The 27872-nt window shown below is 28.3% G+C and overlaps 1 protein-coding gene and 1 long non-coding RNA gene across 3 annotated transcripts in view; both read right to left on the reverse strand.

Moving 5' to 3' along the window:
* Positions 1 to 13611, reverse strand: part of LOC107450666 (homeobox protein abdominal-A homolog) — a 49331-nt gene extending 35720 nt beyond the window's left edge. Inside the window, exon 1 of one of the 2 annotated variants that reach the window (XM_016066514.4) lies at positions 12622 to 13611. In XM_016066514.4, coding sequence (XP_015922000.1) covers positions 12622 to 13018 — 397 coding nt within the window. In that variant the 5' untranslated portion in view covers positions 13019 to 13611. The remainder of the gene's footprint in view (positions 1 to 12621) is intronic. The other variant, XM_016066513.4, reaches the window with a different exon arrangement.
* A 6329-nt stretch (positions 13612 to 19940) lies between these two features.
* The window catches only part of LOC147802187 (uncharacterized), a 29965-nt gene continuing 22033 nt past the window's right edge, over positions 19941 to 27872 (reverse strand). The window contains exon 2 of the long non-coding RNA XR_015429627.1: positions 19941 to 20182. This is a non-coding gene — a long non-coding RNA (uncharacterized LOC147802187). The remainder of the gene's footprint in view (positions 20183 to 27872) is intronic.

Here is a 27872-nt window from a genome sequence, read left to right on the forward strand (position 1 = left end):
ATTCGAATCGCTCGGACCAAACCATTGATATCTTATTTCCCCGATTGTGGCTACCTCCTATACTTTGTGGGTCAAAAATCCTAATCCGTCGTTGCTTATTCAAAGGAAGTCTGTTTTTGTGTTTGATTTCGTAATTTCTACTCTCTGGTTTCGTAATTCCTCTGCACTAATTAATTAGCATAAAACTGGTTCAATGTTAGACCATAACATTAGTACCTTGAATCAGGATTAAGTTATGATTTAAACCACTTTATTTAAATCAGTGGCGATTTATTTTAAAGAAAATTTATTTAAACCAAATGATTTTCTCTTAAATAAATCATTAGGTAGGGAATATTTTTATAAACGTATTCTTTAGGTTGTGATTCTTTTTAAAGTCTGATTTCATTGATAATGAAGTCTTTATCCAAAAAAATAATGAAAAGATAAATTATTATATTTCAAAATAGTTTGATAAATAAATTAGAGACTAAAAGTGAATAAGAGTGACTTTAAACTGTTTAATTATAATTTTCCATTAGCTGTATATAAAATAATTTGTTATAAATAAATATTTACTTAGTTTTATGTTTAAATGAATACTTAGACTGCTTTTAAAACATATTAAATACGTAGTTAAAGTTAACCAATATTGAAGAAAGACTTTAGATCTTACATGTATTCTGTTCTAAACTAATTTTCAATTCATTGGAAGTCTAACTGACTGCTTCCTTGTCTTTCAAATTTTAGGATGTTTAGTTTGAATAAAAATAGCCATGATTTTATTTATTTAGTGACTAGTTTGTAAGAATTAAATAATAATTTTTGAAATATTTTAGTTAGAAAAATATCAACTATTTTAGCTATATTATAATTTGTAAATAATATTAAGAATAGTTAATATATTTAATCAGATAATTTGTCTGTTAAATATTGAAAATAAAGAAATTTAAAAAAAAAATTAAAAAATTAAAAGTATAAAAAAATCGATAAAAATAACCTTAGCAGGGTTGGAAGTTGAATATAGATTTAATCATACGAATAAACAGCTTAAGAGACTTTTAATGTAAATATCAACTATCTTTTTAACTTGAGTTTCATTAATAAATCAGATAAATGTGTATGATATGTTTTCCAGTTTTAACATACTTATTTTGCATTTATTGTTTAACCATAAACTCTTAGCACCCTGCAAATATTTTTGTAAATATGATTCTTGGAGTTCTATTTTCCTTATAATCATGCATAATTTCAGTTTCGATTTAGCATTACGACCTTTCTACTTCTTCAAATAAATAAATTCAAAAAAGTATACTCCGACAGAATTTTTTAAAATAGCTTCTAACATTTTGAATAAAAGAATACTTAATTTGAAAATTATAAGTTAGTCATTAATATGTCAATAATTATTATGGACAATAATAGCTTTTATTATTGAAGTTATTTAAGTATGCTTTCGTGTATGTTACCTAAAACTTTTTGTTTATTTTCTTATATATCATACTCTTTTGCTTTTTTTATTCATAAATATATATCATACTTATCATGCTCATTCCAATTCCTTATGCTAGATAGAAAGTCGAACAGTAACAGTCTAAAGAATAAAATAAAAAAAGAAAACATGAAATTGCTATTGATTTTTTTCTTCCGATTTTGTAACAAAAAATTTAGATTTATTTTAAACTCAATTTCAACTACATTATATAGACATTAAAATCGTACTCATGAATTGTTAAAAAAATTAAATAAAACTGTTTCGGTGCTTTAAAATTCGTTCTACTTCTATGTGTTGTGCTTTATTTATTTGAAACAATATGTATTAATTTAAAGCAAATTTGTTTTCCCTCTAAGAAATTCACAATAATGTCTGAAATTAAGTTTTCTTTTTGAAGTAAAATATGAAAATATTTCTAGCTTACTGAAAAGTTCTTTCCCTAGCCCTTATTACTTATCTCTTTTTACTTATCTTTCTAGATAATTTTTGATCTAATAATCAGAGTTTCACTTTCTAAAACACTATCCTAATTCTAAACGATCTAAACGATTCCTAAAACGATCCTAATGATGCAAAAGCAAAAAATATTTATTAACAAGTGATGCATATAAATGAAGTCATAAAACCAGGCAATTAAATGTCATTTGTGTGAAAAATGTCCTATTTCAATATTTTTCCATGAAAATTTACATTGTTTAAAATTACATGAATATTTGTTGAATATAACCATGAATATAACCTTAGAAATTAAACTTTTTCAATCATTAGAAAACTAAATAATATAAATATAATAAAGATTTATTAAAAATTATTTGTGAGTAAAAATTATTTTGGACGAAATAAAATAATGAATGAGTACAAAAAAATTCATCAAAAGAACATGCAGATCCTACCATCAGATCAAAATCTATTTAAAGAAGAAAAAAAAATTTTTTTTAAGGGAGATATCTGCAGTCTGTATGAATGCAATGATTTTTACCAAAAAAAATAATAATAAGGTTTTTTTAAACAAAAACTTATTTGACTCAAAAGGGAAAAAAAAATATTATCTTTATTACTTAGCAAATATAAAGTTTCATATATTGCTGTAAATATGTCTAAGTTGAATAAAACAATCATCCCTGCCATTCAATTAAGTTTTGAAAATAAAAAGTAAATAAAAATTATATTTTGGCAAATCATAATTCAGATTAACTGCAATCATTTTCACTTAAAGTTGACTAGAAAGCTATTTTAATCTCTAATAAGCTATACAAAAGTAAATTTTCTACTAATGAGCTTTTGACGCCTTGAAACATTTTCAACCAAACACAGACAGCAAAAGAAGACGTAAATATTTACCAATCAAACATTAAAACCAGGCACGTTGGTTTAAATAAATTACTTGGTTTAGTTCATGCATCAACACTTTTACTGTGATTGATATAATCATTTGTTTTGACTGTTTCTTTCTTCTGAACAGGCAGAAGAAATAAATAGGTAGGGAAGATAAAGAAGATAAGAAAATACTTCCTATCGTCACGTTCTAAAGAAAGATAATCTATTCATCTGTTTATTTTTTTCACTCTCAATCTAAGAAAGTTATAACTCAGGCGGTTTTATTTTTATATACATATTTTTTTTCGAAAAAGAAAGATACTCTTCATCAAGCAGCACACGTTGATATTCTGAGATGCGATACATAGTGATGTTTGCCTTATTTTTTATCTTCAAAATCAGTCTGGTTATCAGATGATAATACTGAGCAGAGGGTTATCTTTCATGAGAATCTCCATGATCATTAATTTTATGATTGAAATGAAATATGTATTTATTTTAAGTTACGGAGCATTTTTATAATCTCTTCGTTTTTAAAAAGTCGTTAAAAAATGTATGTAACATTTAGATAAGTAATTTATTAGTAATATTTGCCATTAGCTTCATTATTGAATTTAATTATTTATTAAATAAATAAACTTCGCAAAAATAAACTTTATGAAAGCAAATGCTGATCACAACAGTATCTTTTTTTTTCGAAAATAGTATGAAATTATAAAATTTTTCAAGCAATGTAATGACAGTTAATAAAAGTTTCATTCCAACTAAAAAAAAAAAAAAAACAATCTTTTTCATCGAGTTTTGATTAAGAAGTTTAAAATAATTAATTATTAAAAAAAGAACATGGAGTGTGTAGATTTTTTCTACAAGTTCTTCTAACATAGAAATTTGTTCATAAAATTTTGATCGAAAGATAATTTAATATTGTAGAATTTTTTCTGTCTCTAAATTAAAGAGTACTACTCCTTCCAAAAATGTAATTTTCCATAATTTATTTAAATTATCTTTCAAATATGGCTTTAGTATTCGAAGAATAATATATCATAGCTTTATTTTCTTCCATTTTAATTTGATTTAAAAATTAATCATTAACATTATAATTGCCCTTTTCTTTAAAAATAGATGCTTTTAACTGATTAAAGGATATCTATACAATTTAAGCAAATTTAGTAACACGCAAATGTGTTTTGCTGATATGGTTAATCCTGAAAACACTATAAAAAATTCTTCATAATTTTAATTTAAGTCAAACCATTTTTATATCCACTTTTAAGTATTATCATTGTTTTATTGTTAGTTGAATGTGTTTTTTTATTTAAACTGATAGTCCACAAATAGTATATTTCTAATAGAAGTATAAAAAAAAAATTGAGGGGGTCATTAAAATGTTATGTTATCGTGTTTATTATTATGTTAGCGTGTTTATAGTAATTAACTCTTTCCCATGTTTATAAGAGTGTTTAAACACCCCTTCTGTATTTAACTTTGACTTTTATTGTAAGAATCAATGATCTAGTTTTAAGAATTTTGGGATTGAATTCAATTAAATAACGAAATTTTGCTAAGAACAAAATGTACAATGCGCAAAAAAAAGAAGAAAAAGCAGATTGCCCTGAATAACTTTTGAGAAAATGATGAGATCTTCACGATCTAGCACTCAATCTTAATGGTTCGAGGGGCTGATGCCAAATATGGTAATCAATTAGTGCAGAAGAATTACGAAATCAGGGAGCAGAAATTACGAAATCAATAATAATAAATATGGTCTCAATGGTTTGGTCAGGAGAGAGATCCAAATTTCAAACCCTTAAAGTGAATTCTTTTTTTCGTACTTCGCCATATTTCAAGAACTTTTTATTAAGCGAATTAAAAAATTTTCACAAAATTATAAAATTTGATTATCTAAAAATAATTTCATAAATGCAAGAAAATAACATAAATTTCATACGGCCAAAAATAACTTTTGGTAGATATTTATTATTTTTAATCATTTTATTTAATAACAATTTGGAAAATTTTTTTTAATTGCTAGGTATAAAATTTCGTACATCAATTTAAAGAATGTAATTTTACAGGGCAAAGTACAAATTTTGAGTGAAATCGGTTAAATAGTTGTATTGTTGTTGGAAAAAACAGAATTTACTTTTATAATTCAATTATTGTGTTCAGTACTCAGTCAGAAATTTCTGAAAATATTGACTCATAACATCATTCAAATTTGCTAGTACCTTAAACTTAGTGCTATTATTGTATTTTTAAATCTTCATTACACAATATTATGAATCAAGTTGAATTGAAAAATTGCTTAAATTAACATTTTATTAACGTACACTTTCCCGTAGGAAATTTGTACCTCTTAAGGGTTCAAGTTACCGATTTTATGGTTCAATATTTGATCGATTTTTCTAAAACCGATTTTCAAAAGTGTCTAAAACTTTAGATACAATACTCTATTCTAAATATTTACAAATTGTTATGTGAGTTAAACGGATTTTGTGAGATTTTAGCTTTTATAAATATAATTTCAAAAACTCTTTAAGTGGGTAATTTGCCTCAAATTAATTAAAATAATTTCCCTCTCATTATAACTTTTAACCTAAATCAATGATGACTAGAACACAGCTTAAAGAATAAAATAGCCAAAGTAAAGAATAAAATCTGAAAAACAAAACGGTATTGAACGCAATAGCTAAGCTTTAAAACAAACATTTAAGTTTGATTTATTGGTGTGAAAAAAGATAATTTAACATGTCAAGTACAACACTTGTCCTTGATTCACAACAATAGTTGATCCAATTCAACAACTTTTATGATTGTCACTTTCTACTCGCAAAGTCACTTGCAAATTTTATGATCTAATAAATTAAATAATGTTTCATTTATAAACAGCCTGAAGGAGCTTATTTTTCTGATCCATGAGGCCAATACTGCTTTAGTTATCAAACAAACATTCCAAATTTACCCAAAATACAATTATTTGAAGAATATCGTCTAAAGATTTTGAGCATAAACTTTATTTTTTTGAAATTCTAGCAATTATGAAAAGCACAGAATTTACTTTAAACCATTTCTACTTCTCATTTCCTTAAACAATTTGTAAAAATATCTGTTGGTTATCATTAGTCATGAAACGATGTATTAGAATTTAATCAATTATTTTTAAGGTATTTTAAACGCAAACATTGGAAAGAATTGTTTATGAATATCTTTAAGCTTATAGCTGTTTTAACTCTTTAAAAATAATTATAAAACACAATTATAACATTATCGAATTATTTTTTTGAAATTTTCGTTTTACTTTATAAACTATTCATATAAATATTTAGGAATAGCAACTAATCATGCAGTTTTTTTATAAGGAATTTATTCAATTTTATATAATTTCCTTTTATCTCTCTCCTTTCTTTTACAAAAAGCTATATTTTTTAAAAACATTTTTAAATTTGCGAATCACGAAGAATCTCTATATGTAATAAACTAATTTTCAAGTAGTCGATTTGTCAGTTATGGAACAATCATGATAGTCTCTTAAAAATATAAACACTTAAAACATTGTTTACAAATAGAGTTATTCTTTCGAACTTATGACGATCATGAAGCCTAAACAATTTATCATATACATTACATTTATTAACCTGAAATGTTCATAAAAACATTTAACAATTATTACTAATCATTTCGAAGATATTTTTTGTTCGTAATCAAACAATGTACTCGCAGTGTACTTAAAATAACAAACTTATATATATATATATATATATATATATATATATATATATATATATATATATATATATATATATATATATATATATATATATATATATATATAGAGAGAGAGAGAGAGAGAGAGAGAGAGAGAGAGAGAGATAAATAGATGGATATATATATATATATATATATATATATATATATATATATATATATATATATATATATATATATATATATATATATATATATAATATATATATATATATTTTTTAAATTGATAGCAACTAATAAATTTCTTAAAATATTTTGTAACAAATGAATAAAAAAAATTACAGTAAAATTTTCCTTTTTTTTTTTTACTTGACTAAAAAATTTATGAAAAAATATTTATCAAATATAATAAAGTATATAATAATTAAAAGTAAAATAACAAGTCTATATCTAAATTCTTAATTATTTTGAAGACAGAATGAAGGAGGAAAAAAAAGAGAAAAAATTCAAAAGTAAAAAAAACCAGCCATTTTGGTACAAAACGCTATACTATCAGAAGTATCTCGCTAATATCAAGGACCTAGTAATTATTCCGAAAAATAAATTGTCTGAAAGTTCATTTAAATTCCCATAAGATCTAACATAAGAAAATGTAGTTTAGTAATAATCTATTCAATAAGAATATTGATTTCCATGAGTTTGCAACTCTCAATAAGTCATAAATTATTTTGAAAGATAGTTTATTTGATTCAAGACTATTAAATCATGTTTAATATATTAAATTCAATGACTATTTAAGTTTACTTTATATCAAAGTATTGTTAAGCATTTCTACTTTTAATAAATTTATATCTGAAAGGGATAAATTATTTCAAATGACCTTTTTTCTGAATAATCCTACTTTTGAATCGAGTAAGTCATAAAGTGTTGGATCTGAATATCATTCTGATAAATAAATCGATTGAAATCAGCTTGTAATTGAAATTGATAATAATATTAAAAAAATATATTAATATTCTTGAATTTAGTGATTACATTTTTAAACAAATCATCTGTCTGAAGGAATTTTGTAATTTCAAAACGCAAATCTTAATAAGCCATAAATAATTTAGAAGACTACTAGATTCATTTTACTACTCATTAAACACCCTTTTAAAATAACTTACTATTGAAGTATTCAACTGAATACTGATTCTAAATATTTAATCTCAAAAAGAGAAATATTTCCGAAAAGTCCATGACTCGCCCTGAGAAATAATTTTACATTGGATCTAAATAGCAAATTCAATATTTCAGTATGTAATATAACATATTTAAACTAGATATTGTTTTTAGTGAACATTAATAATTCTGAATTAACAATAAGACGCTGGATATAAAAAATCTAAAAAGTTTTCTGGGAGATAATTTGATTGAAAATTGATGTTGACAATTATTATAATATTATACAATATTTTAAACCTATATTCTTTTTAAGAAGAGCACTGCTCTTAATTTGTGGGTCTCAAACCTAAATAATTTTTAACTGGTCATAAATTCTTCTGAAAGATACTATATCCGATTCAAAACAATTTCCCTTTAAATATACAAATTTAATATCTATCTAAGTTTCTTTCAAAATATCTTCAAGCTGTCAGCTAAAAGCAGTTTTTAATGAGTTTGAATCTCGAAAAGATAAATCTTCCTGAAAAGCCAAATAATTGAGCAGAATCATTCAATAGTGCACCTAAATAATAAATTGAATCCTACATTTTAGAATCTGATATATCTTAAGGCTGGATATTACTTTTGAACATAAATATTATCGAAAAACCCATAAAATGTTTCATATGAATTTCATTCTGAAAGATTAATTGCTTGAAAGTTACTTTGAAAAAAACTTGGTAATAATATTTAAAAAAGTGTACTATTTTTTAATCTAATTATTAAATTTTCAAGCAGATCATTGCTCTAAAAGAATTTGAAACTCTCAAACCAAGTCAATAATTTCGAAAGCTATCTATTGAATAAACGCTATTAGATTCATTTTATTACCCATTAACCATTTTACTACCCATGTATTAACACCCATTTAAATTTACTTCCAATCAAAGTATCAAACTGAACACAACTTCTAGTGAATTTTATCTCAAGAATATAAATAATTCTGAATAGGCCATAAATCATTCTGAAAAATAACTAGACATATCATTAAATAACAAATATTTCAGTACTTAAGTATATTTAAGCTGGATATTATTTTCAGTAAACATAAATAATTCTGAAGTAATTATAAGACGATGGATCTCAAGTATCTAAAAAGTATTCTGAGAGATAATTTAACAGAAAATTGATTTCAATTGATATTGACAATTATTATAAATATTGTATGCAATATCTTAAACCTACACTGCATGATTTCCCGATCAAAATACTGTGAAAACTACCGGCATTTAGAATGCCAGTAGTTTTTACAGTAAAATTAATTTTCTCCGTAAAATTTCATGGAACAAAAGATCTGATATACCATAATTTTTACAGTATTATTTCCTATAAAATCACTAAATCACTAAAATTAAATAAATATTACTGTAATAATTATGGTTTAATATTTCAGTGTAAAAATGGATTTAATGGTTTACTTTAATCGGGTACAAAGTGCGTAATTTAATCCGGTGTTTTTTTGTAATTATATTATTTTCAAGCATAATATTGTTCTAGATGAATTTGCATGTCTAAGACATAAATAATTTTTAATTGGTCATAAATTCTTTTCAAAGATAGTATATTAGATCCAAAACAATTATATTCCTTTTATTAGATAAATTTGATACCTGTTTAAGTTTCTTTCAAATTATCTTAAAGCAAATAAATATGAGTCTCGAAGATATAAATCATTCTGAATAGTCAAATAATTCTGCAGAATCATTCAATAATGCATCTAAATAAAAAATTAAATCCTGCCTTTTAGAATCTAACATAGAATGTTTAAGATGAACCTAAATAATTTATAATGAAATTTTAGAATCTTATGCAATATGTTTAAACTGAACATAAATAATAATAGGCCATAAATCATCCAGAAAAGTAATGCTACTGCACATCCAACTAACAAATTCAATCAAATTTTTTATAATATAATATATATATTCAGGCTGAATGTTACTGTTGAACTAAAATAATTCCAAATTAGCTATAAAATATTGAATTTAGTAAATATACTTGGATAATTATTTGATATGAGGAAAATTAAATTTTTATCTAATCTAATATTTAAAATTGAAACGAATATTCTTTAACCTAATAAAAAAAACTTTTCAATCAGAGCGTATTCAATTTGGGTTTATGAAGCATAAATAAGTTTTAATAGATCATAAACCCTTTTTTAAAATAGTATATTCGATATAGCTTGAAAAGATTCATGCTGTTATATTAAATTTAGCATCTATGAAAAAATTTAAATCAAAGTATTTTTCAGCATTAAATTGAACGAATTCTTTAAGGAACTTGAATCTCAAAGATATATTGAATTTTGATGATTGTTCTGAATTATCAGTAAATTATCTTAAAAGTTAATTTATTTAAAATTCAGTTTAAATAAGCTTTTAATTAATATAATTGATAGATACGAATACTGGTAAAGTAGTGTGACATTGCACTTAATTAAAATTTAAAGTAAATCATCTGATTGAAATGAAATAAATCATAATATCTCAGAAATTAGATCTAATGTAATAAATTGAATTCCGTAATTTTAAATCTAATATCTTTTGGAAATTAATATTTTTCTTACGTTTTAATAAATCATAAGAATATAAGATTCTCACTTCTGAAATTTAATCTTACGATAATTTACTTACTAAGGAAAAAAAACATATTTTTCTCAAAAATCTCATTTGAAAGAAAGTGCGGTAATAATATTAATTTTAAAAAACATGTTTTTAAAATCCTTTACTAATTTCTTAGATTTATAATTTCATAAGAAATAATTATAGAAGAAAATTTTTTGTAAAAGTATTATGTCAATAAAACATATTTTAAAACTTTCTGTGTACAATTTTATTAGGTTTGTACAATTTTCTCACAAAGGCTTGAGAAAAATGCAATTTCATCAAAAATCGCTTACTATTTTTAATTTTACTGGTTGTTAAAAATTAAAACTGATCCATCAGTTTGTTATGATACAATCTGGTTTTTATTTACAATTTCATGGTTAATAATAAGGTTAACAAAGACGAAAAATCTAATCATACCAAATACAATTATTTTAAAATTTTCTATTTACAATTTTATTTATTTCTGTCTATTTCCCAAATCATAATTTTAAGAAAATTACTAAAAACTGTTCATTGTATATTTTTTTATTCAAATTTTGTACACCCTTGCATACAATTTCTCCCTTATTTACAATTTCATCCATGCTAATTATTACGGGGGGGGAAACAATTGTCAAAAGCAAAGTTAATAAAAAAATTTAAGAATTTTTGTGAATAATTTTATTTGTTTGATTACAATTTTATTAGGTTTGTACAATTTTCTCACAAAGGGTTGAGAAAAATGCAATTTCATCAAAAATCGTTTACTTTTTTTAATTTCACTGGTTGTTAAAAAGTGAAACTGATCCATCAGTTTGTTATGATACAATCTGGCTTTTATTTACCATTTCATGGATAATAATATGGTTAAAAAAAGACCAAAAATCTATCAATACATACTAAATACAATTATTTTAAAATTTTCTATATACAATTTTATTTCTTTCTGTCTATTTCCCAAATCATAATTTTAAGTAAATTATTAAAAAACTGTTCATTGTATAAATTTTTTTTAAAATTTTGTGCACCCTTGCATACAATTTCTCCCTTATTTACAATTTCATCCATGTTAATTAATACGGGAGAAAACCATTTGTCAAACGCAAAGTTTATAAAAAAAATTAATAAATTTTGCGAATAATTTTCTTTGTTTGGATACAAGTGTTATTAACATAATTAAATAAAAATTCACTCATATAGTAAATAAAAATTGTTTACTTCGGAAAATTGTCATGACTGTTCAAAAAATAAAACTAATCCATCAGTTTTGCAAATAAATCGTATTTATTACATGTTTTATCATAATAACATGCTTAAAAAAAGATAAATAAAAATAAGTGACTTAATCTTATTACTACTACATATGTCTAGATAATTATTGACCCTATGACTCATATTATGAATGTTTATCACTGCTTTTGTTTCATAAATAAACTATAGGACACACTGCTCTGTTGAGCTTCTACAGAATAACTGTTTAAAATATAACTAATCCAGTTTCGTAATTCCATGACTGTTAAAAAATATTAATTACTCAACAGTTTTGTACAGCTTTACAATCCCTGATTACTATTTTATCAAAATGAATTTTTAGGAGAAAAAAAAATATTTGCAAAAAACAATGTCAATAAAAATTTAAAAATAACATTTTTTGCACAATTTATTATTTCAGTATTATTTTACTACACACAGTTTGAAAAACAAGCATTTTCAATAAAAATTATTTGTTATAGGGAGACAAGAGCATTAAAAAATAAAACTAATCCACCAGTTTTGTTAACAAATCTTATTTATTACACATTTTAGCATGATAATGTATTTAAAAAAAGATAAATAAAGACAAATAACTCAATCTTATCACTACTACATATGTCCAGATAATATTAAACCCTATGACTCATCTTATGAATGTTTATCACTACTGTTTTTATAAATAAACCATACGACACGCCGCTCTGTTGAGCAACTAAAGAATAAATAGACCGAAACAAAATACTAGGGAACAAAAAAATATTTGAAAAAAAAACATCTGAATATATTTACCAGTCTACAAACACTTTCTCTTTCGCTATCATTTAAAAGTCTTTTTCGCCGACCAAATAATCGTTTGGCGAAACCATCACCCAAATGACATATAATACTCGTGTCAAAAAGACTGTTTCCTTCCGTAAGACCCAAGCCCCTTAACGGCCTCGTTTAGCCCCGGTTGTCATCGGCCGTTAGGCCTAACGGTCGGCCATCTTGGAGACAGTCTATGAGGCCATAATCATCTAAGGGGGGAGAGCTTAAGGGGGTAAACGTGTAAGGGGGTGAGTAACAACACAAACTTACCAGCTATGGACATCCAAGGGTAACGCGGGACATCCGGAATGGGATCCAGTTGTCGCATCCCTAGTTGGTTGCAGGAGGTGATAGACGAGCTGAGGTCCGTCGATGCGGGGTGTGTGAAAAACTGACCAGGGGTCATCATGGTTGGTGTGGCTCCGGGGCCCGCATTTTGCAAGCCAAATGAATAGCCGGGCCCATCCAGTCCGTTCGCCTGGGTGCTGTTGTACCGGCAACTCTTGGCAAAATCGGCATTCGACGTATAGTAGAGGTTTCCTGAGACGGACATGCTACTTTGGGGGGAGAGTGATACATAGGGATACATCCTGTGTTGCCCGTAACTAGAGGTTGGATCAGGTGGGAATTTACTCCCTAGAACACCCTCCATAAAATTCGATGTCATTTTACATAATTTCCGATGATGTCCTTTGGCGAGTTTTGCTCTCTTTTTAATGCCGCGGTTTGAGAGTGTGTAATGGATTCTCGAAACAAGCGAACAGGCCTGTAAACACAGATCACCAATCACGAGGAGCAACTCGCATTCGCTAGCCAATGACTCGCCGTTTCCGCTACGAATAGATTACCCAGGAAACCTTTTTTCAGAGTAGAGAAAGTGGGCGCGCTTTTAATGACAACAGAAGACCTAATGCCGCCATCTACCGTTATGTTTTAAAGAATCAAACGACCGCGATTTTTCGGTGTCGTTATTCTGGGGGGCAGGAAGCGCCCTCATTCGCTAAACAAAATTTCAAGTTCACGATAAATATGTTTCATCACACTGAGCTCGAGAGTGAATAATTCACACTGATGCTTTTGCTATTTAAGATAAATTCGTGAATACGCGTTAAATTATGAAATTATGAGTTTCTTTTTTTTTTTTTTTTTTTTTTTTTTAGTGATAAATATGAAAGCACTGAAATAAGAGGCAATAATTAATACAATATTTTTTAAAACTTATTTATTAAGCATTTAAACTTTGGAATTCATTTTGAATCAAATCTTTATGTTAAAATTATTTCGTAATCAATGTGTTATCTTAAAAAATAAATTTTTACGATCAAATATTTTTTAACACTGCCTTTAAAAATAAAGGATAATACTTGAAATGGTTTAACTATTACATACATCATACCAATGAATGTTGGTATTACTTATATAAATTTTAATTTCAGAAATTAAAATTTAGAAAAATATTATCAGAGTATTTTTGGTTTATTAATATTTAGTATGTAAAATAATTTACTTAAACTTTTGTCAGATATTTAATAAATTAAATTTAATAAAAGATCATTAAAATTAATTGAGTAAATAGAAGGTGTTTAAGAATTAATTAAGTTATTTGCATAGTATAAATTACTTTCCGAACTTGCATCAGGAGTAACAAATTTTGTTTTTCATATTACACTTAAAAATAAATTTTTATACCTTAATTTTTAAATATCTTATGCTAATTTACATCCTTTATTGCTTTAAGAAATTAAAGTTAATAAAAATCCTATCGACATAATTCTAATTTATTTTAATTTAATAAGCAAAATAAATTTTATTTTATTCTGATTTAAATTAGATTCATAAATCGTTTACTTTTTATTTAGGCTTGATAATGAAAGTGATAAAAATTATAAGAAATTAATTAAAATGATTTAATAAATTAATTAATTTAATAAATTAATGTAGCCATTTAAAAAAATATTAATTACTTTTCAACCTTGAGTAAAACTGTTTATAAAATATTTTAATTTGTTAATTTATAATTTATCGTATTACTTTTAAAAATTAAAATCATAAAACTCAAAACCATGATGAAACATTTAAAAAAAAAAAGCCTTACGAGTAATTCAAAATTTATAAGATTCTAATCACAATTTGTTTCAGAATCAATGCAATTAATTTATTCTGTACTTTTATAAATTATATTTGAAATATATGGTATTTTAAACTTTAAATTATTTAGTGACATGTGAGAGGAATGTGCTTTGAAATACAAAGAAAAAAAAAATCAAAAGGAAAAGGTTAGAAACTGAAAAAAAAATCAGTTTAACAAAATAAGTAAAAATGATAGTATTTCATGGTTAAAGCAAAAATTACTGTGAATCAAATCGATGAGCAGCATCATTCAACATAAAAAAAAACCTAAAAGGTTAAAATTAATTAAACTTTTTTACATGTACATTTGTAAATTTAGTTGTATCTTTTTCCACATTTTCAATAATATGACCTATTAAATTGTTAAACCAAAATAAAACAGAAAATATTGCACAATTTGTTCGTTTATATGCACAGTTCATTTTAAACTTTTTCATAAATTTCATTTTTCCTCTCTAGCTCGGTTTGTCATCTTTCCAATTTTTCATCAGATTTAAAAAACAATTGCTTATAAAACCTAATTGTATCCTAATAGGAAGTCAATTATGGTAATTTATCGGCAAGATTTTATAATAAGACCAGTGATTTGAGAACATCTTGCATGCTCAATAATCTATTAATAAGAAATAATTTATTAATAATTATAATTATTTTAAATAAAAAATTATTTATGTAAGCAAATTTCATTAATCTCTTAAAGAAAATCGATAATAGGAGAATATAGGTAACCTATTTAATTCAAAACTAAGAGATATACTTGTATGTTAAGAAGAAAAATCACCACGTACAAGCATGAAACTACAGAAAGTCATAAAAATTACAATAAAAATTGAAATTAGTGCATGAATATAGGAAAGTAAAGAATTAATATAACATCTAATTATTCAAATCTTTCCGGAGAAAATAATTGAAATAATATTTAATTATTTTTCTTTAAATTACACAAAACCAATCTTAAATAAAACGTCACACATTCTTAAACAGAAAAGCTTGAGTATTCAAGGTACAGGACAATAAAATAAATTACCACTGAGAAACTTTTGCTCTAATGATTATATTCTCATGACAGGCGATTCAATCTTCATGGTTTAAAGAGTTAGTTTTAAATGTCTTAAATGATTTGTGCTAATTATTAATAAGGCTAACGAAAACAGACACAAAAACGTACTTTCACCAAAAAAACATTTGTTACGATGGTTTCAGGTTTTTGACTATCAAAATAATGGGATAAATAGTAGGATCGAAATAGATGGAGATAAATATTGATAGGAGATAGATTTCTCAATTTTTCGCCATACCTCGATAAATTTAAGAAATCAAAACATTTTTGTTCATACCAATAAAATTTGTTAATTTAAAGATAATTCCATGCAAAAAATTTTTCGTAACATCTATTTAATTTACTTTCTTATTTCTTATAATGGTCGAAAAAATTCTGGATTGTCAGGTAGGCGAAATTTTTGTCACTTTAAACTAAGTAATTTTGAAAACAAAATGCGAAATTCGGAAAGAATCGGTCAAATAATTCTTGAGAAAGGAGAGTTTTATAACTTTAAAACTATTTGACCAATTACATTTATCTTTTATATTTCATTTACATTATTTAAAATTGTGTAAAAATTTAATATTTTACACGTCCAAATTTTTCGTGTGCTTTATGCAGGGTCAGACTGGCCCTAGATCTAAAAAAGCGATCGCCCCCCAAGCTCCAGTCAAAGTGGTGGGTCTTCCTTAAAGGTGGGACCTTCTGATCCCATGTTCTTTTGAACAAAAGAGAAAGTATTTCAAAGAAATTTATATAGTTTTAAAACTTTCATAAATTGTCTTATTATTCGCATTATGAATAAAATATTTACTTAAAATTTTATTTAATGAGTCAGTCTAAAGTTACGTAAGCGCTTCGCAATTTAAATAACTATAGGGAACTGCATCTGCAGCCTAATGCATATTCAAAAGTCTGAGTTTAAAAACCTTTGTGTGTACGAACCGGGGCCCCAGCTGCAACACTTTAAGAAAATAGAAAAATAAAAAAGAAGAAAAAATACTTCTACTCAAAATGATAATTCGTCTTCTCAATGATGAAATATGAAACAAAACAAGAGCTTACAATTGCAGCATAATATGCATAAAATTATGAGTTAACAGACTTTTGGATGCACAATCCCGGGCTCCGCCTGCAAAATATTTTAAACCTAGGCTTCTGGATAGAATAGCCTGGTAGGTAGGACACCGGGCTCATGGCCATGAGGTCGTGTGTTCGATCCCCGCCTGCCGAAGACTCCCAGTATGGTAAATGGTGACAAGTGGATGTTAAATCTGTCGAGTCACAAAGTCCTCCATGTTCCGATAACAAATCATACCTCTGGGAGAACTGATACAGGAGTTTCCTTGTCTTCTGGATTGGTACAAAATTACATGGCTACGGAGTTTAACATCAGTAATCGTAAACCCAAAAATTTGGCCGGCTGCTCAACGACGGATATAAAATTAAATAAAAACTAAGGGGTGCCTTTAGAAACTCATCCCCTATAAAAATGGAAGAAGGAGAAATACTTCTGAGAGAAATGATATTTCAATATAGCAACGATGATTTAAAACATAAAAATACTTAATATTGCGGCAAAATGCTCATTAAATTTTGAGTTAACAAACTTTTGGTAGTGAAAAAAGATCCGCACCTTCAAAATGTTTGGAACCAAGGAGTTTTTAAAAAAATTTCTCCCACTCCCCTAAAATTGAAAGAAGGAAAAACACTTCTACCCAAATTGATTAGCTAACCTTCGCAATAATGAAATATGAAACAAAAACATACTTAGTGGGGCATGATAATCTGCATTAAATTCGGTGTTAACACACTTTTGAGGAGAACAAATCGGGGCCCTATCTACAGCCTTCACTAGAAATAGAAAAATAGGAATATTGGGGGCCCCTCTGAATAAAGGAAGAAAAAAAAGGAATGAAACGTACTTCTACTCAAAATGATACTTCATCTCCGCAGTGATAAGTTATAAAAACAACAACAAGAAAAAAAACATGCATGCTATTGCGGCATAATATACATAATATTACGAGCTAGCAAACTTTTTATTGTGCAAACATAGGCCCTATCTGCAAAACATATTAAGCCAAGGGGTCCTTAGAACCTCCTCCCCTCTAAAAATGGAAGAAAGACAAAAACGGAAAAATACTTCTGCGTGAAATAATATTTAAATGATTTTCAATATATTGACTTATAGATGCATTGTCATTGGTTATGACTCCTATGCAACTGAAAATTGTAATTTCAGTTGAAAACGGTTTTTAAGTTGTTTTCATCTAAAATTGTAGAAAGGTGTTTCGTAAATTTGCTGCAACATCTCGAAATAATGAAAAAAGTTGAACCAAATCAACTACTGATTTCAAATGGGTTATGTAATGAAAAGTAGTTACATAAATGCTAATATCTCATAATACTCATACCATTTCAATATGTTTGCTGATTCGAAAAATCATTGGTGTTATTGCCTATATATACACTGACTGAGCAAAACTCATGGGATAGCAGGGCTCTGATTTGTGGATGGACAGCACGTGTGACCAACGCCACCTGGTGGCCTCCGCGACGGTCTCAGTTGTGTGTTAGACATTGCTTGAAGTGGCAGTGTGAGTGATCAGGTAAAATGCAACGTCGTCGTGAGTTGACGGCATTCGAATGCTGCATGGTTGTGGGTGCCCGACTCATGGAACATTCCATTTAGGAAGAGGTTCAGGAAATCGGCTTCCCAAGGTCAACCGTGTCGAGAGTTTACCGAGAATGGGTGAATGAGGGTGTCACAGTCCACAACAGACACCATACCGGGCGTCCACAGGCCCTAAATGACCGAGACAGGTGAAACCTGAGACGAGTGGTAACTCGAGATAGGAGAGCAAATGTGCAACAAATCACGGCTGAATTCAACACTGGTCGTGATAGAGACGTGTCCCAGTGGACAATCCGTCGGAACATGCGTGTTCTCGGGTATGAGAGCCGTCGCCCCACACGTGTGCCACTGCTAACCCAGCGTCATCGAACAATTCGGCGAGCATTTGCCACCAATCACCACGGATGGACACTGCAACAGTGGCGTAACGTGATCTGGTCTGACGAATCACGTTATCAACTGTTCCATGCTGATAGGAGGCACCGTGTGTGGCGCACACCGCACGAAGCGATGGATCCAGCATGCCAAGTGGGCACAGTACAGGCCGGTGGCCTATCAGACATGGTGTGGGGTGCATTTTCGTGGCATGGAATTTGACCCCTGGTCGTTCTGGATGCCACATTGACTGGTCAGTGGTATCTTCAGATGCTTTGAGACCATCTCCACCGTTTTGTCATGTTTCAACACCCTGATGACATTGCTGTGTATCAAGATGACAACGCAGCCCCACATCACGCCAATATCGTCCGTGCCTGGTTCGACGAGCATGCAGGGGAGATTCAACGACTGAATTGGCCACCTCGAAGTCCTGGTATGAACCCCATTGAACATATCTGGGATGCCCTCGACGTCAGGTTCAGGGCATTGAATCCTGAACCCACGAACAGGCCACAATCGGCTGCTGCTCTGCAGGATGTGTGGTGCCAACTACCTCCGGACGTGTTCCAGAGCCTTGCAGACTCACTTCCACGCCGTATCGCTGCACTCCGCAGGGCCACAGGGGGCCCGACCAGATATTAGGTGGGTATCCCATGAGTTTTGCTCAGTCAGTGTATATATATATATTTTTTTTTTACAAAAAACTGTTTTCATGCACCAGTTCTTAAAAGCTGAAATGCCCCTCTCAGTGGAAGATTTATGAGAATCATTTTTGTTTCAAAATATTTGTTGAGAGTAAAATCAAAACACGTTAAGAAATTTTTTGGGTTACACAAGTTATAACAATGTTTTAAACTGCTTCGACAGTCTAGAAAAATCAAATATATTTTTGGAAACAGAACATACTAGTTTCCGGTCATGTATTTTATTGATAATGATTAAACTAAGGTCTAAAAAAAACTATATTTTTATTTACTTATTTATTTTTTTACAATAAATTCAAAATAAACTTCAACGGCTAAAAAGTAAGACCTTTAAAATTAATAGTAAAGTATTTAGTTCATTAAAGAGAGTTTAAAATTCGTCAAATCAAGTTACCAAGAGGAATTATTAAGGCTTTATTAACATTTCCAAAAAGGAGGATATTTCATTCTATCAAAGGGCCTCTAATTCAAGTTCCCCCAGGGCTTCTAACTCTCTTTTCGACCCTGCTTTATGTTTATCCGTTACTCAATTAATTTTAAGCACAAATTAATTAACATATTTGAGGTCAACTCTTCGGACGATTGACTCTTTACATAATACATGAAAATCTGGCCTATAAAACAAAAGTTGTTCAAGGTAATTTCTGTTTCTGTGCTCACTGTTCACCGTAAATTTATATATTTATTTATCTATATATTTTTTATATTTAAATTTAATTTAATTAAAACATAAATTTCAATTGAAAAATTATATTTTTTGAATTTTTTATTTATTTTTTTTCTAATAGAAACAAAAAAAATATACATTTCTTTACTATGAAAATACTTTTCTGAAATATTTCCTTAGATCGAGGAATTAATAGTGTACAATTTATACCATTGACAGATCCAATTCATAACCATTTTGATGACAGGAACAGCTTCCCCGTGCGGTGAAACCTAAAATTACAATCATAAAAATTAATTAGAAATAGGAAAATTAATTAGAAATAAAAAATTAATTAGAAATAAAAATTTATTAGAAATACAAATTTATTTAAAATTATTTAACAAATAATTATATCATTAATGTAGCAAAATCGACGGAATTAATTCAATATTGTAAACCAAAAAAAAAGTTTTCTTTATAATATCAGCTTGTTGTAAATTGCTGCAATAAAATTTGATTTATTATGAAAGTTACAAATAGAAAAATGAGTTTTATCTCAATTGATCAAAGCAAGTTTAATGCTCCAAATTAAATTGTGAAGCAAGTCATAACTATTACATGTTAACTAATGCTTTCGTTCCGATCACACCATTTCTGGATTTTTTTTTAATTACTTTATTAAAAAATCAATCCGCTTATACTGATCTATATTATTGTGCAAATTTGCTTTGGTGCAACCTTAGCACTATATTAAGTTGATCTGTATTATCATTCATATCATTCAAATCTGTAGACTACGACCTTAAAAATTTATTAATTGAATCATGTTGCTGTACAAATTTGATTTACATTGCTTAGCCTTAGGATTGATTAAGTTGAATCAAATTATCGTGCAAATTCGCTAAGCTACAGCTTTGGCAAAGCATTAATTGAACCATATTTGAAAATTTGCTGGGTTTCAGTCTTAGCATTGCGTTAAGGTGAACCATTTAACCATAGAAATTTGGTAATAGGCATTCTTATTAAATAGTAAAAATCCATTAAAATTAATTCTTCTTTTATTTACTTATAATTGAAATTACAGGATACTAAGTTTCAACTAGAATTTAAACTTATAAATTTCAATTCCCTATTAAAGTCGGAATAACAAATCACGAATATTGTGGTTCACCTTGAACCTATATATCTTTCTGAGAGTGCAGGTATACAAGTGCTTAGATGCAGATACAAGTGCTTAGTTCTAAAACGTTTAAGACTGAAGAAATTAACAACTGCAATGGCAAAAGACTGAATTTCTCGTTAATTGAAGTCATGTGTAAGTGTGCAATTACAGTAAATAGAAGTTGTGCTCCAGATCTAGTAACTAGATCTAGAAGTAGTTAGATCTAGAGCTAACTATCAATTAACAATGTATAGGTCAGCAATGATATAGGTGCAATGGTATAGATCAGAGGTTCAAATAAATTGAAATCATCTGTATGTGCGAAATTACAGTTAAAAGTTGTGCTCAACAAGATTTTACGTAGGTTATAAGCAAGATAATGCTGCGGTTCTCAGTGTGTATTCCTCAGTGCTTCTCAAACGAAACGTAGACATTTCAAATTTTGAAACAAAGAAATAAAAGTCATAAAAAAGGGAAAGCATTCAATTATATCAGGGTATTAATCAAAATCATTGAAGCTAGGAAATCCTTAAATTTCATCTCAAATGCTGCTTCAGTAGAAAATTTTTACAACTATCAATAGCTTTTAAAAACTCATTATTGCAAAAATATTCTTACTGGATGATTTTAACTGTTTCTCAAATTATTTGAATAAAATTTTATTCTGATTTAGATATTTTCAATTTATGAAGCAAACAAATTCACTCAAGACAAAAAATTTTCCACGATATCAAGCTCGACGCTATCATTGAAATTGATTGTGCTACTCAAATTTTATTTCAAATGTAGGCTCTTTAGAAGATAATTTTTAGATCTCACGATAATATTAAAAAGCTCATGGTATCAAGCAACCTGTTTCTCAGATTTTGTGAATAAAAATTACTTGCAAATTTCTTTTCCATTTCTTTTCATTTTTGCACATAAAAAATTTTGCTGATCCCCATAAAAGTGAAAAAAATATAAGATGCAAAAAAAAAAAAAAAATGAGCAAAAAAATTTACGCTCCTTGTATTACAATATAAAATTGACAAGAAGAGTGTAATGCTTATCAAATCGTCTAGAGTGCTGAGTAGAATTTTTTAATTTTATTTAATTATAAAAATTACGAAATATAAGCTATTTTGAGATAAAAGATGAATTTTTGTTTAAATTTACATTTAATTATGCATTAAAATTTCAAATATTTAAATGCACAGGGTGTTTCGTAATGATCACCTTTAATACATATACTCTCCAGCTATCACAAGAACTTTTCCGTTCTACTATTATAAGAACACCTGTAAAAGTTACCTTAAGATTAATTTCTAATGGGAAAGAGTTGAACAAATGACATAACTCTCTCCCAGGAATAATTGATTCCCAACTCTATTCAAAGTCACTTTTATACGTAACTACAATATCCATCAGTATACGAGTCTAGTGTCTGTAAAAGCTTTCATTATACTCGGGCAGTACACGTGATGCCCTGTAGAGTTTGAATCATTGCCTAAAGATGTTTCTTCTGATATGGATTGAGACTTTTGGTCCAAAATCATAGTAGACTTATCGTCAACAGTTACTTTACTGTTTCGGATTATAGTGTGCTTCTGAAGTCGCCTCAGTTTTAAGTATTGGACTCAGGTGGACAACGACTCAAACGTGTTGGACTCAAGACGACAACGCTAACAGCCATGTTGTGAGGTCCATCCTAAATTGGTATAGTAGATCAACCGAATAGGGTTGAAATAAGTTTGAATAAAGTTGGACTAGCCTACCCAAAGTCTAGATTGATATCCTAGTGAGAACATTTGCGGGGAGTTGGTTCGTCATATTAAGGGGTGCCACTATTTTTCGAAAGCGTCTTCATTAAGCCCAGTGGAAAAAATACCACAAACGGTCACAGAAGAATATTGATTAAGGTGATTAATATGGTGATAAAAATCGAATCAGAGGTTCTTAATAGGGTTCATATCTGGATACTGGGCTGATAAATTTCTTCGGTCTTTGGTTTACTTCATAGTCGCTACAGCAATATACTGTAAACTTTGCAACATGGCAGCATGCATTATCTTCCAGTAAGTAACATAGATTCAAACCCATAAAGTTAATAGAAATTAGCTCACTGTCATCCAGAACATTACAGTACATTGCAGAACAGTACAGTAGGTGTCAGCGTTGAACTTACTGTGAATTTGAATCAGAAGAATAATACCCAAGAAGAATACACTCCAAGAAGAATACCCCTAACGATAATTTCACCTCGACTGATAAGCATATGTGCCCAAATATTTCTTCATAGTAAGTGTATTTAGAATACTTGTTAAAAAATTAATTAAACATGCACACATTATGGGTCACATTTTTATTTAAATAAGGATTAATTAAAACCAAATGAAGGAAACGGAGCTGAAAATATGAAAACTTGTTTGATTACAGGAGAAAACAGGAAGGAGTTTAAAGGTCAATATTAGAAACATCTAAAAATTTAATTATGCATTCAAACTTTGGATGAACTAAATTTTGGGTTTTTGCTCCCACCTTCCTCAGTAGTAATTTGTTAGATTTTTATAGTTTTTCCTTTCCTAAATATTAGTTTGAGATCCCCATCATGCATAAATTTTTAACTTGTTTTTAAAAAAGCTTTTTAATCATTCATTTCTAAACACACGTATCAAGAGCGTCATATATATATATATATATATATATATATATATATATATATATATATATATATATATATATATATATATATATATATATATATATATATATATATATATATATATATATATATATATATATATATATATATATATATATATATATATATATATATATATATATATATATATATATATATATATATATATATATATATATATATATATATATATATATATAAATATCATTGATATTATAAATAGCACTATTTTAAATAATGCTTCAATGGTAGATGGATCATGGGTTAGAATCCTATTGCTCTTGGACAAAAAGTGGGATGTTTTTGTAGTTATTCTTTTCATGTAAGGCAAATGTGAATTGGTTCCTTTAAAAATTCCGGCGAGTTAATTTAATACTCTCCACGAAAGCTAGCATTGTTTCAAATTTTGATCTAGGAGTTTCCTTGTCTTCTGGGTAGGGTTTGAAACTGCAAGGTTACGGAGTCAAGCATCGATAGTTGTAAACACATAAATGGGTCGACTGTTCAATACCGCTTATAAAATAAAATGTAAAATTGCAAAACAGATGGATAAGGAAATTTACTACTTTGAATTAAAATATAACTTAAGTGAAAACACAAATTACAATTACTAAAAAATCGCTTTTTTTCCCTTCAAATTTTCATACTAGAAACAGTAAATTACAATGTGTCCAAAGGATGACACCAATGTCTAGTAAAGAACGGAAACATGGAAAAGAATGGTAAAAAAAAAACAAAAAAAAAACAATATAATTTCTGGTCCAGTCGACAACGGGTGGAGTCTTAAAGGGGGGATGGGGGAGCACTTACAGAAGCATTAAAATGAGAGTGTGTTGTCGCAGCCGTTAAACGAAATTTACGACAAGGTATAAACACGTGCTTGGCCGATACGGTCATAGACTGGGGACAGAATTACTTTTAAACAGCCTCTTAAACGGCCGCTTAAAACACGAGCTTCCTTTGCCTTCCACTTTTCTCTTCCGTCACAAAAATTTACTAACACCAGCAATTTATAAATCAAGACGCAAAGGACTCTGGGAGTTTTACGCCGCCTTAAGTGAACATAGATGAAAGAGATTCAGATTAGCATTCTTTCTTAAACACTCCTCTATTTTACAAAAGAAAACTTCTGCTTATATTAACTCGAAAGTCATATGTTGTAATCATCGTAATAAAATAGATTAAATAAATCAGTACTAAATGCAATATCGTTGTTTTTCAGTTCTGTCCATTGACATGTGTAATATGCCTGATGTATTGCTGTACGTATTGAAATGCTCGTTCTTTTAAAAGTAACTGTCTCGTAACGGGATCAAATGCAAAGAGTAGGGGAGAGTGGGGTCAATTGTAACAGGGTACGATTGTAACAGAGCAAAAATTTCGAGTATCGGGTTCTAGATTTGGTTCCTAGGTGGCGCACAAGGTGTATTTAATAAATCTACATGTACACACCTGCTGGCAACCATTTTTATGTACTTTTGAAAGAGTTGTATCATAAAAGATATTTTCACGCTACGTAAGTACTTTTTTTGGTATTAGAATATTATATTGTAGCAAAGTAATTTTGTTTAAACAAATAAAAATTATTAACCGAATATGTAAGTGGACACCTTAATTAACATTTTAAAAAAAAGATTAGTTTTGTTAATTAAATAGCATTGTTTTTAACAAATGAAGCTGAAATGGCGTCTTGGGGACGATTGTAACAATAAGTAAAGGGACGACTGTAACAGCTGAAAATATATAATCTTATGTTTACAAACCATTACTTAACTCTTTAAGAACCACCAATAGTTTCCTATATCATTTATATTATGTAACATGTGCATTATTTCATTTGTCACCTTTCAAAGCATAAATTGAAATTTTTAACCCCTTAAAGTTAAGAGTTTAACCCTTTAGGTCTCTGCTCATTATTATTCTTACTCCTAAAATATCACTTCCATTTCGATCAATAAAAAAATATATCCCAACTATGATAATATGTATAATTATCATAGAAAATAACTATGAAATATGTATAATTATCATAGAAAATAGTAATAAAACTATGTTATAGTTGAATTTATAAACTGTTACAATTGACCCCGTAAGTGGGGACAATTGTAACAAGTGCACGACTGTCAAAAATTGTTAATAACTAATATAATAACATTTAAAATAAGGTATTTATTTTTTTTCTAGTAGAGGATAGTCTACTTTACTCGTCTGTCAATTAATACTTATAATATATTGGATTTTTTGTTAGTTAAAAATAGTTAAGTAAAAAATGTTACAATTGACTCCACTCTCCCCTACTGATTTTTTTTTTTAAATATAGGAGATGACTTAGATTAAACAATGTTATTATGTAAGTACGTGTCGGAAAAATGCATGAGAATTTACTAGAAATCATTTATCAGGAGTTACCTGTATATTTACAGAGAATCGAAAACAAAGAGCTTCTCGAAAAAAGCAGAAAAATATGCAGTTATTTTACAGAGACAAAAAGTAAATAAAATTTCCGAAATTACTATTCTGCTCTTAAACATGGATCCTTTTCTGAATATGAAACCTTATATTACATTAGAGGGGAATCTGAACTTCTGAAAAAGACTGGAGAAAGTGAAAATCGTTTAAGACAGCCTGCTTTTAGCACGGCGTAACGAGCCCCAGTTGAAGCCGTGGCAGGGGAAGACTCTATCCACCATGTTCATGGGCAGCTACTTAAGAAATAAATAAGCTGAAGAAATAAATAACGATGCATCAAAGTATCTGAATATATTCCTTTTAGAAAAGTGTCAAGAGAAAAACTGGTATTTTCATAATGAGAATTTCTTTTATAGGCATTTGAATAAGAGCCTTTAATCTGAAAGAAATACCATTGTCATTAGTCTGGAGCAGTGGTGATGACTATGGTTACGAGGTTTAACCATTTCAAGTAGGGGGGTGCGGTTAATATTGAAGACATGTTTTTAGCTCGGGTTGGCGAGAGAGAAAAATGAATCAAGAAAGAGAGAAGGCCCCTCTTTGAAAGGCATTATTCTTTGTTTTGATAGCAGCAGACGGCCTTCGACTTGTTGTGAGGGGAGTTCTTTCTGTAGACAAGAATACGTAATTTTACAGAGATTCCCGCAGAAAATCTGTTCCCTGACTTTTTTTTTTTTTTTTTGACAGAAGTTTTTTAATGTATTTTTTTAGACTAAGTATTCTCTCGTGCAAGCTTAGGATTAAATATACGGCTATATGGGTGTCTGTGGATCACCAATAATTGCTTATTTTGCCAGTCGATCCGGAGTCATCAATCTAGGAATTCATAGCCAGTCATACTTACCACGACATCACAACCATCAAGTCATCGCGCTGGAGGTAATGAAGTCGAACAAACTCATGGATCTAACCTGATTCAGTTTAAAAGGTTAAGACAGGAGGAAGAACCACCAAGAAACCTTTATGTATATATTCTGGATTTCTAATTCCTCACTAACGTCGAGCATTCAATATTTGAAACTTCGTAATATAATGAAAATTAAACTTCATTGTGATTATATCAACAGTTGAAATTCTTTTAATGAGTGGATTCAATGCTTTGGATAGTTCACCTATAAGATCCAGAAAGAGAAATTCATTTGGGAAAAGAGAAATTCGTCTGTTGACATCAAAAGATAAGAAAACCTATTAATAGAGCAGTGGGAAATGCATAGAATGAGAAGGCTTGAATAATTTTGATCTTTAAAAAAAAACATCTGTACAATGTCCCCCTCAAAACTAGCGTAGCACAGAAGATCAGATGGACTAAACTGATTTAATTGAGCTCTGAAATTAATTTAAACTAGTTAAATCAAGACATCAGTAATAGATGACTTGCTTCATAAGTTTTAAGAACTAAGCGTATACATAGCGTATTTAAGACGTACCAGTTTGGCGATATAATCGCAATTAATGGAAAATATAGTGCTGATATTATGCTTCACTTTGAATTCGAATTCTGAGAGGACAGAACTAATGATTTAAGTCAAATAAATGATATTGATATTGCTAAGCTAATAACTAAAAATATTGCGTAGATAACTAACAATGTTAAGCAAATAATTGTTAAGGATTCGCTAATAACTGACAAAGCAAACTAATAAATGAAAATAACATTCTAATAAATAAT

Source organism: Parasteatoda tepidariorum, chromosome 10 (assembly GCF_982258835.1).
Source record: "Parasteatoda tepidariorum strain Cologne lab strain chromosome 10, Ptep-v5.0, whole genome shotgun sequence".
NCBI lineage: Eukaryota > Metazoa > Arthropoda > Arachnida > Araneae > Theridiidae > Parasteatoda > Parasteatoda tepidariorum.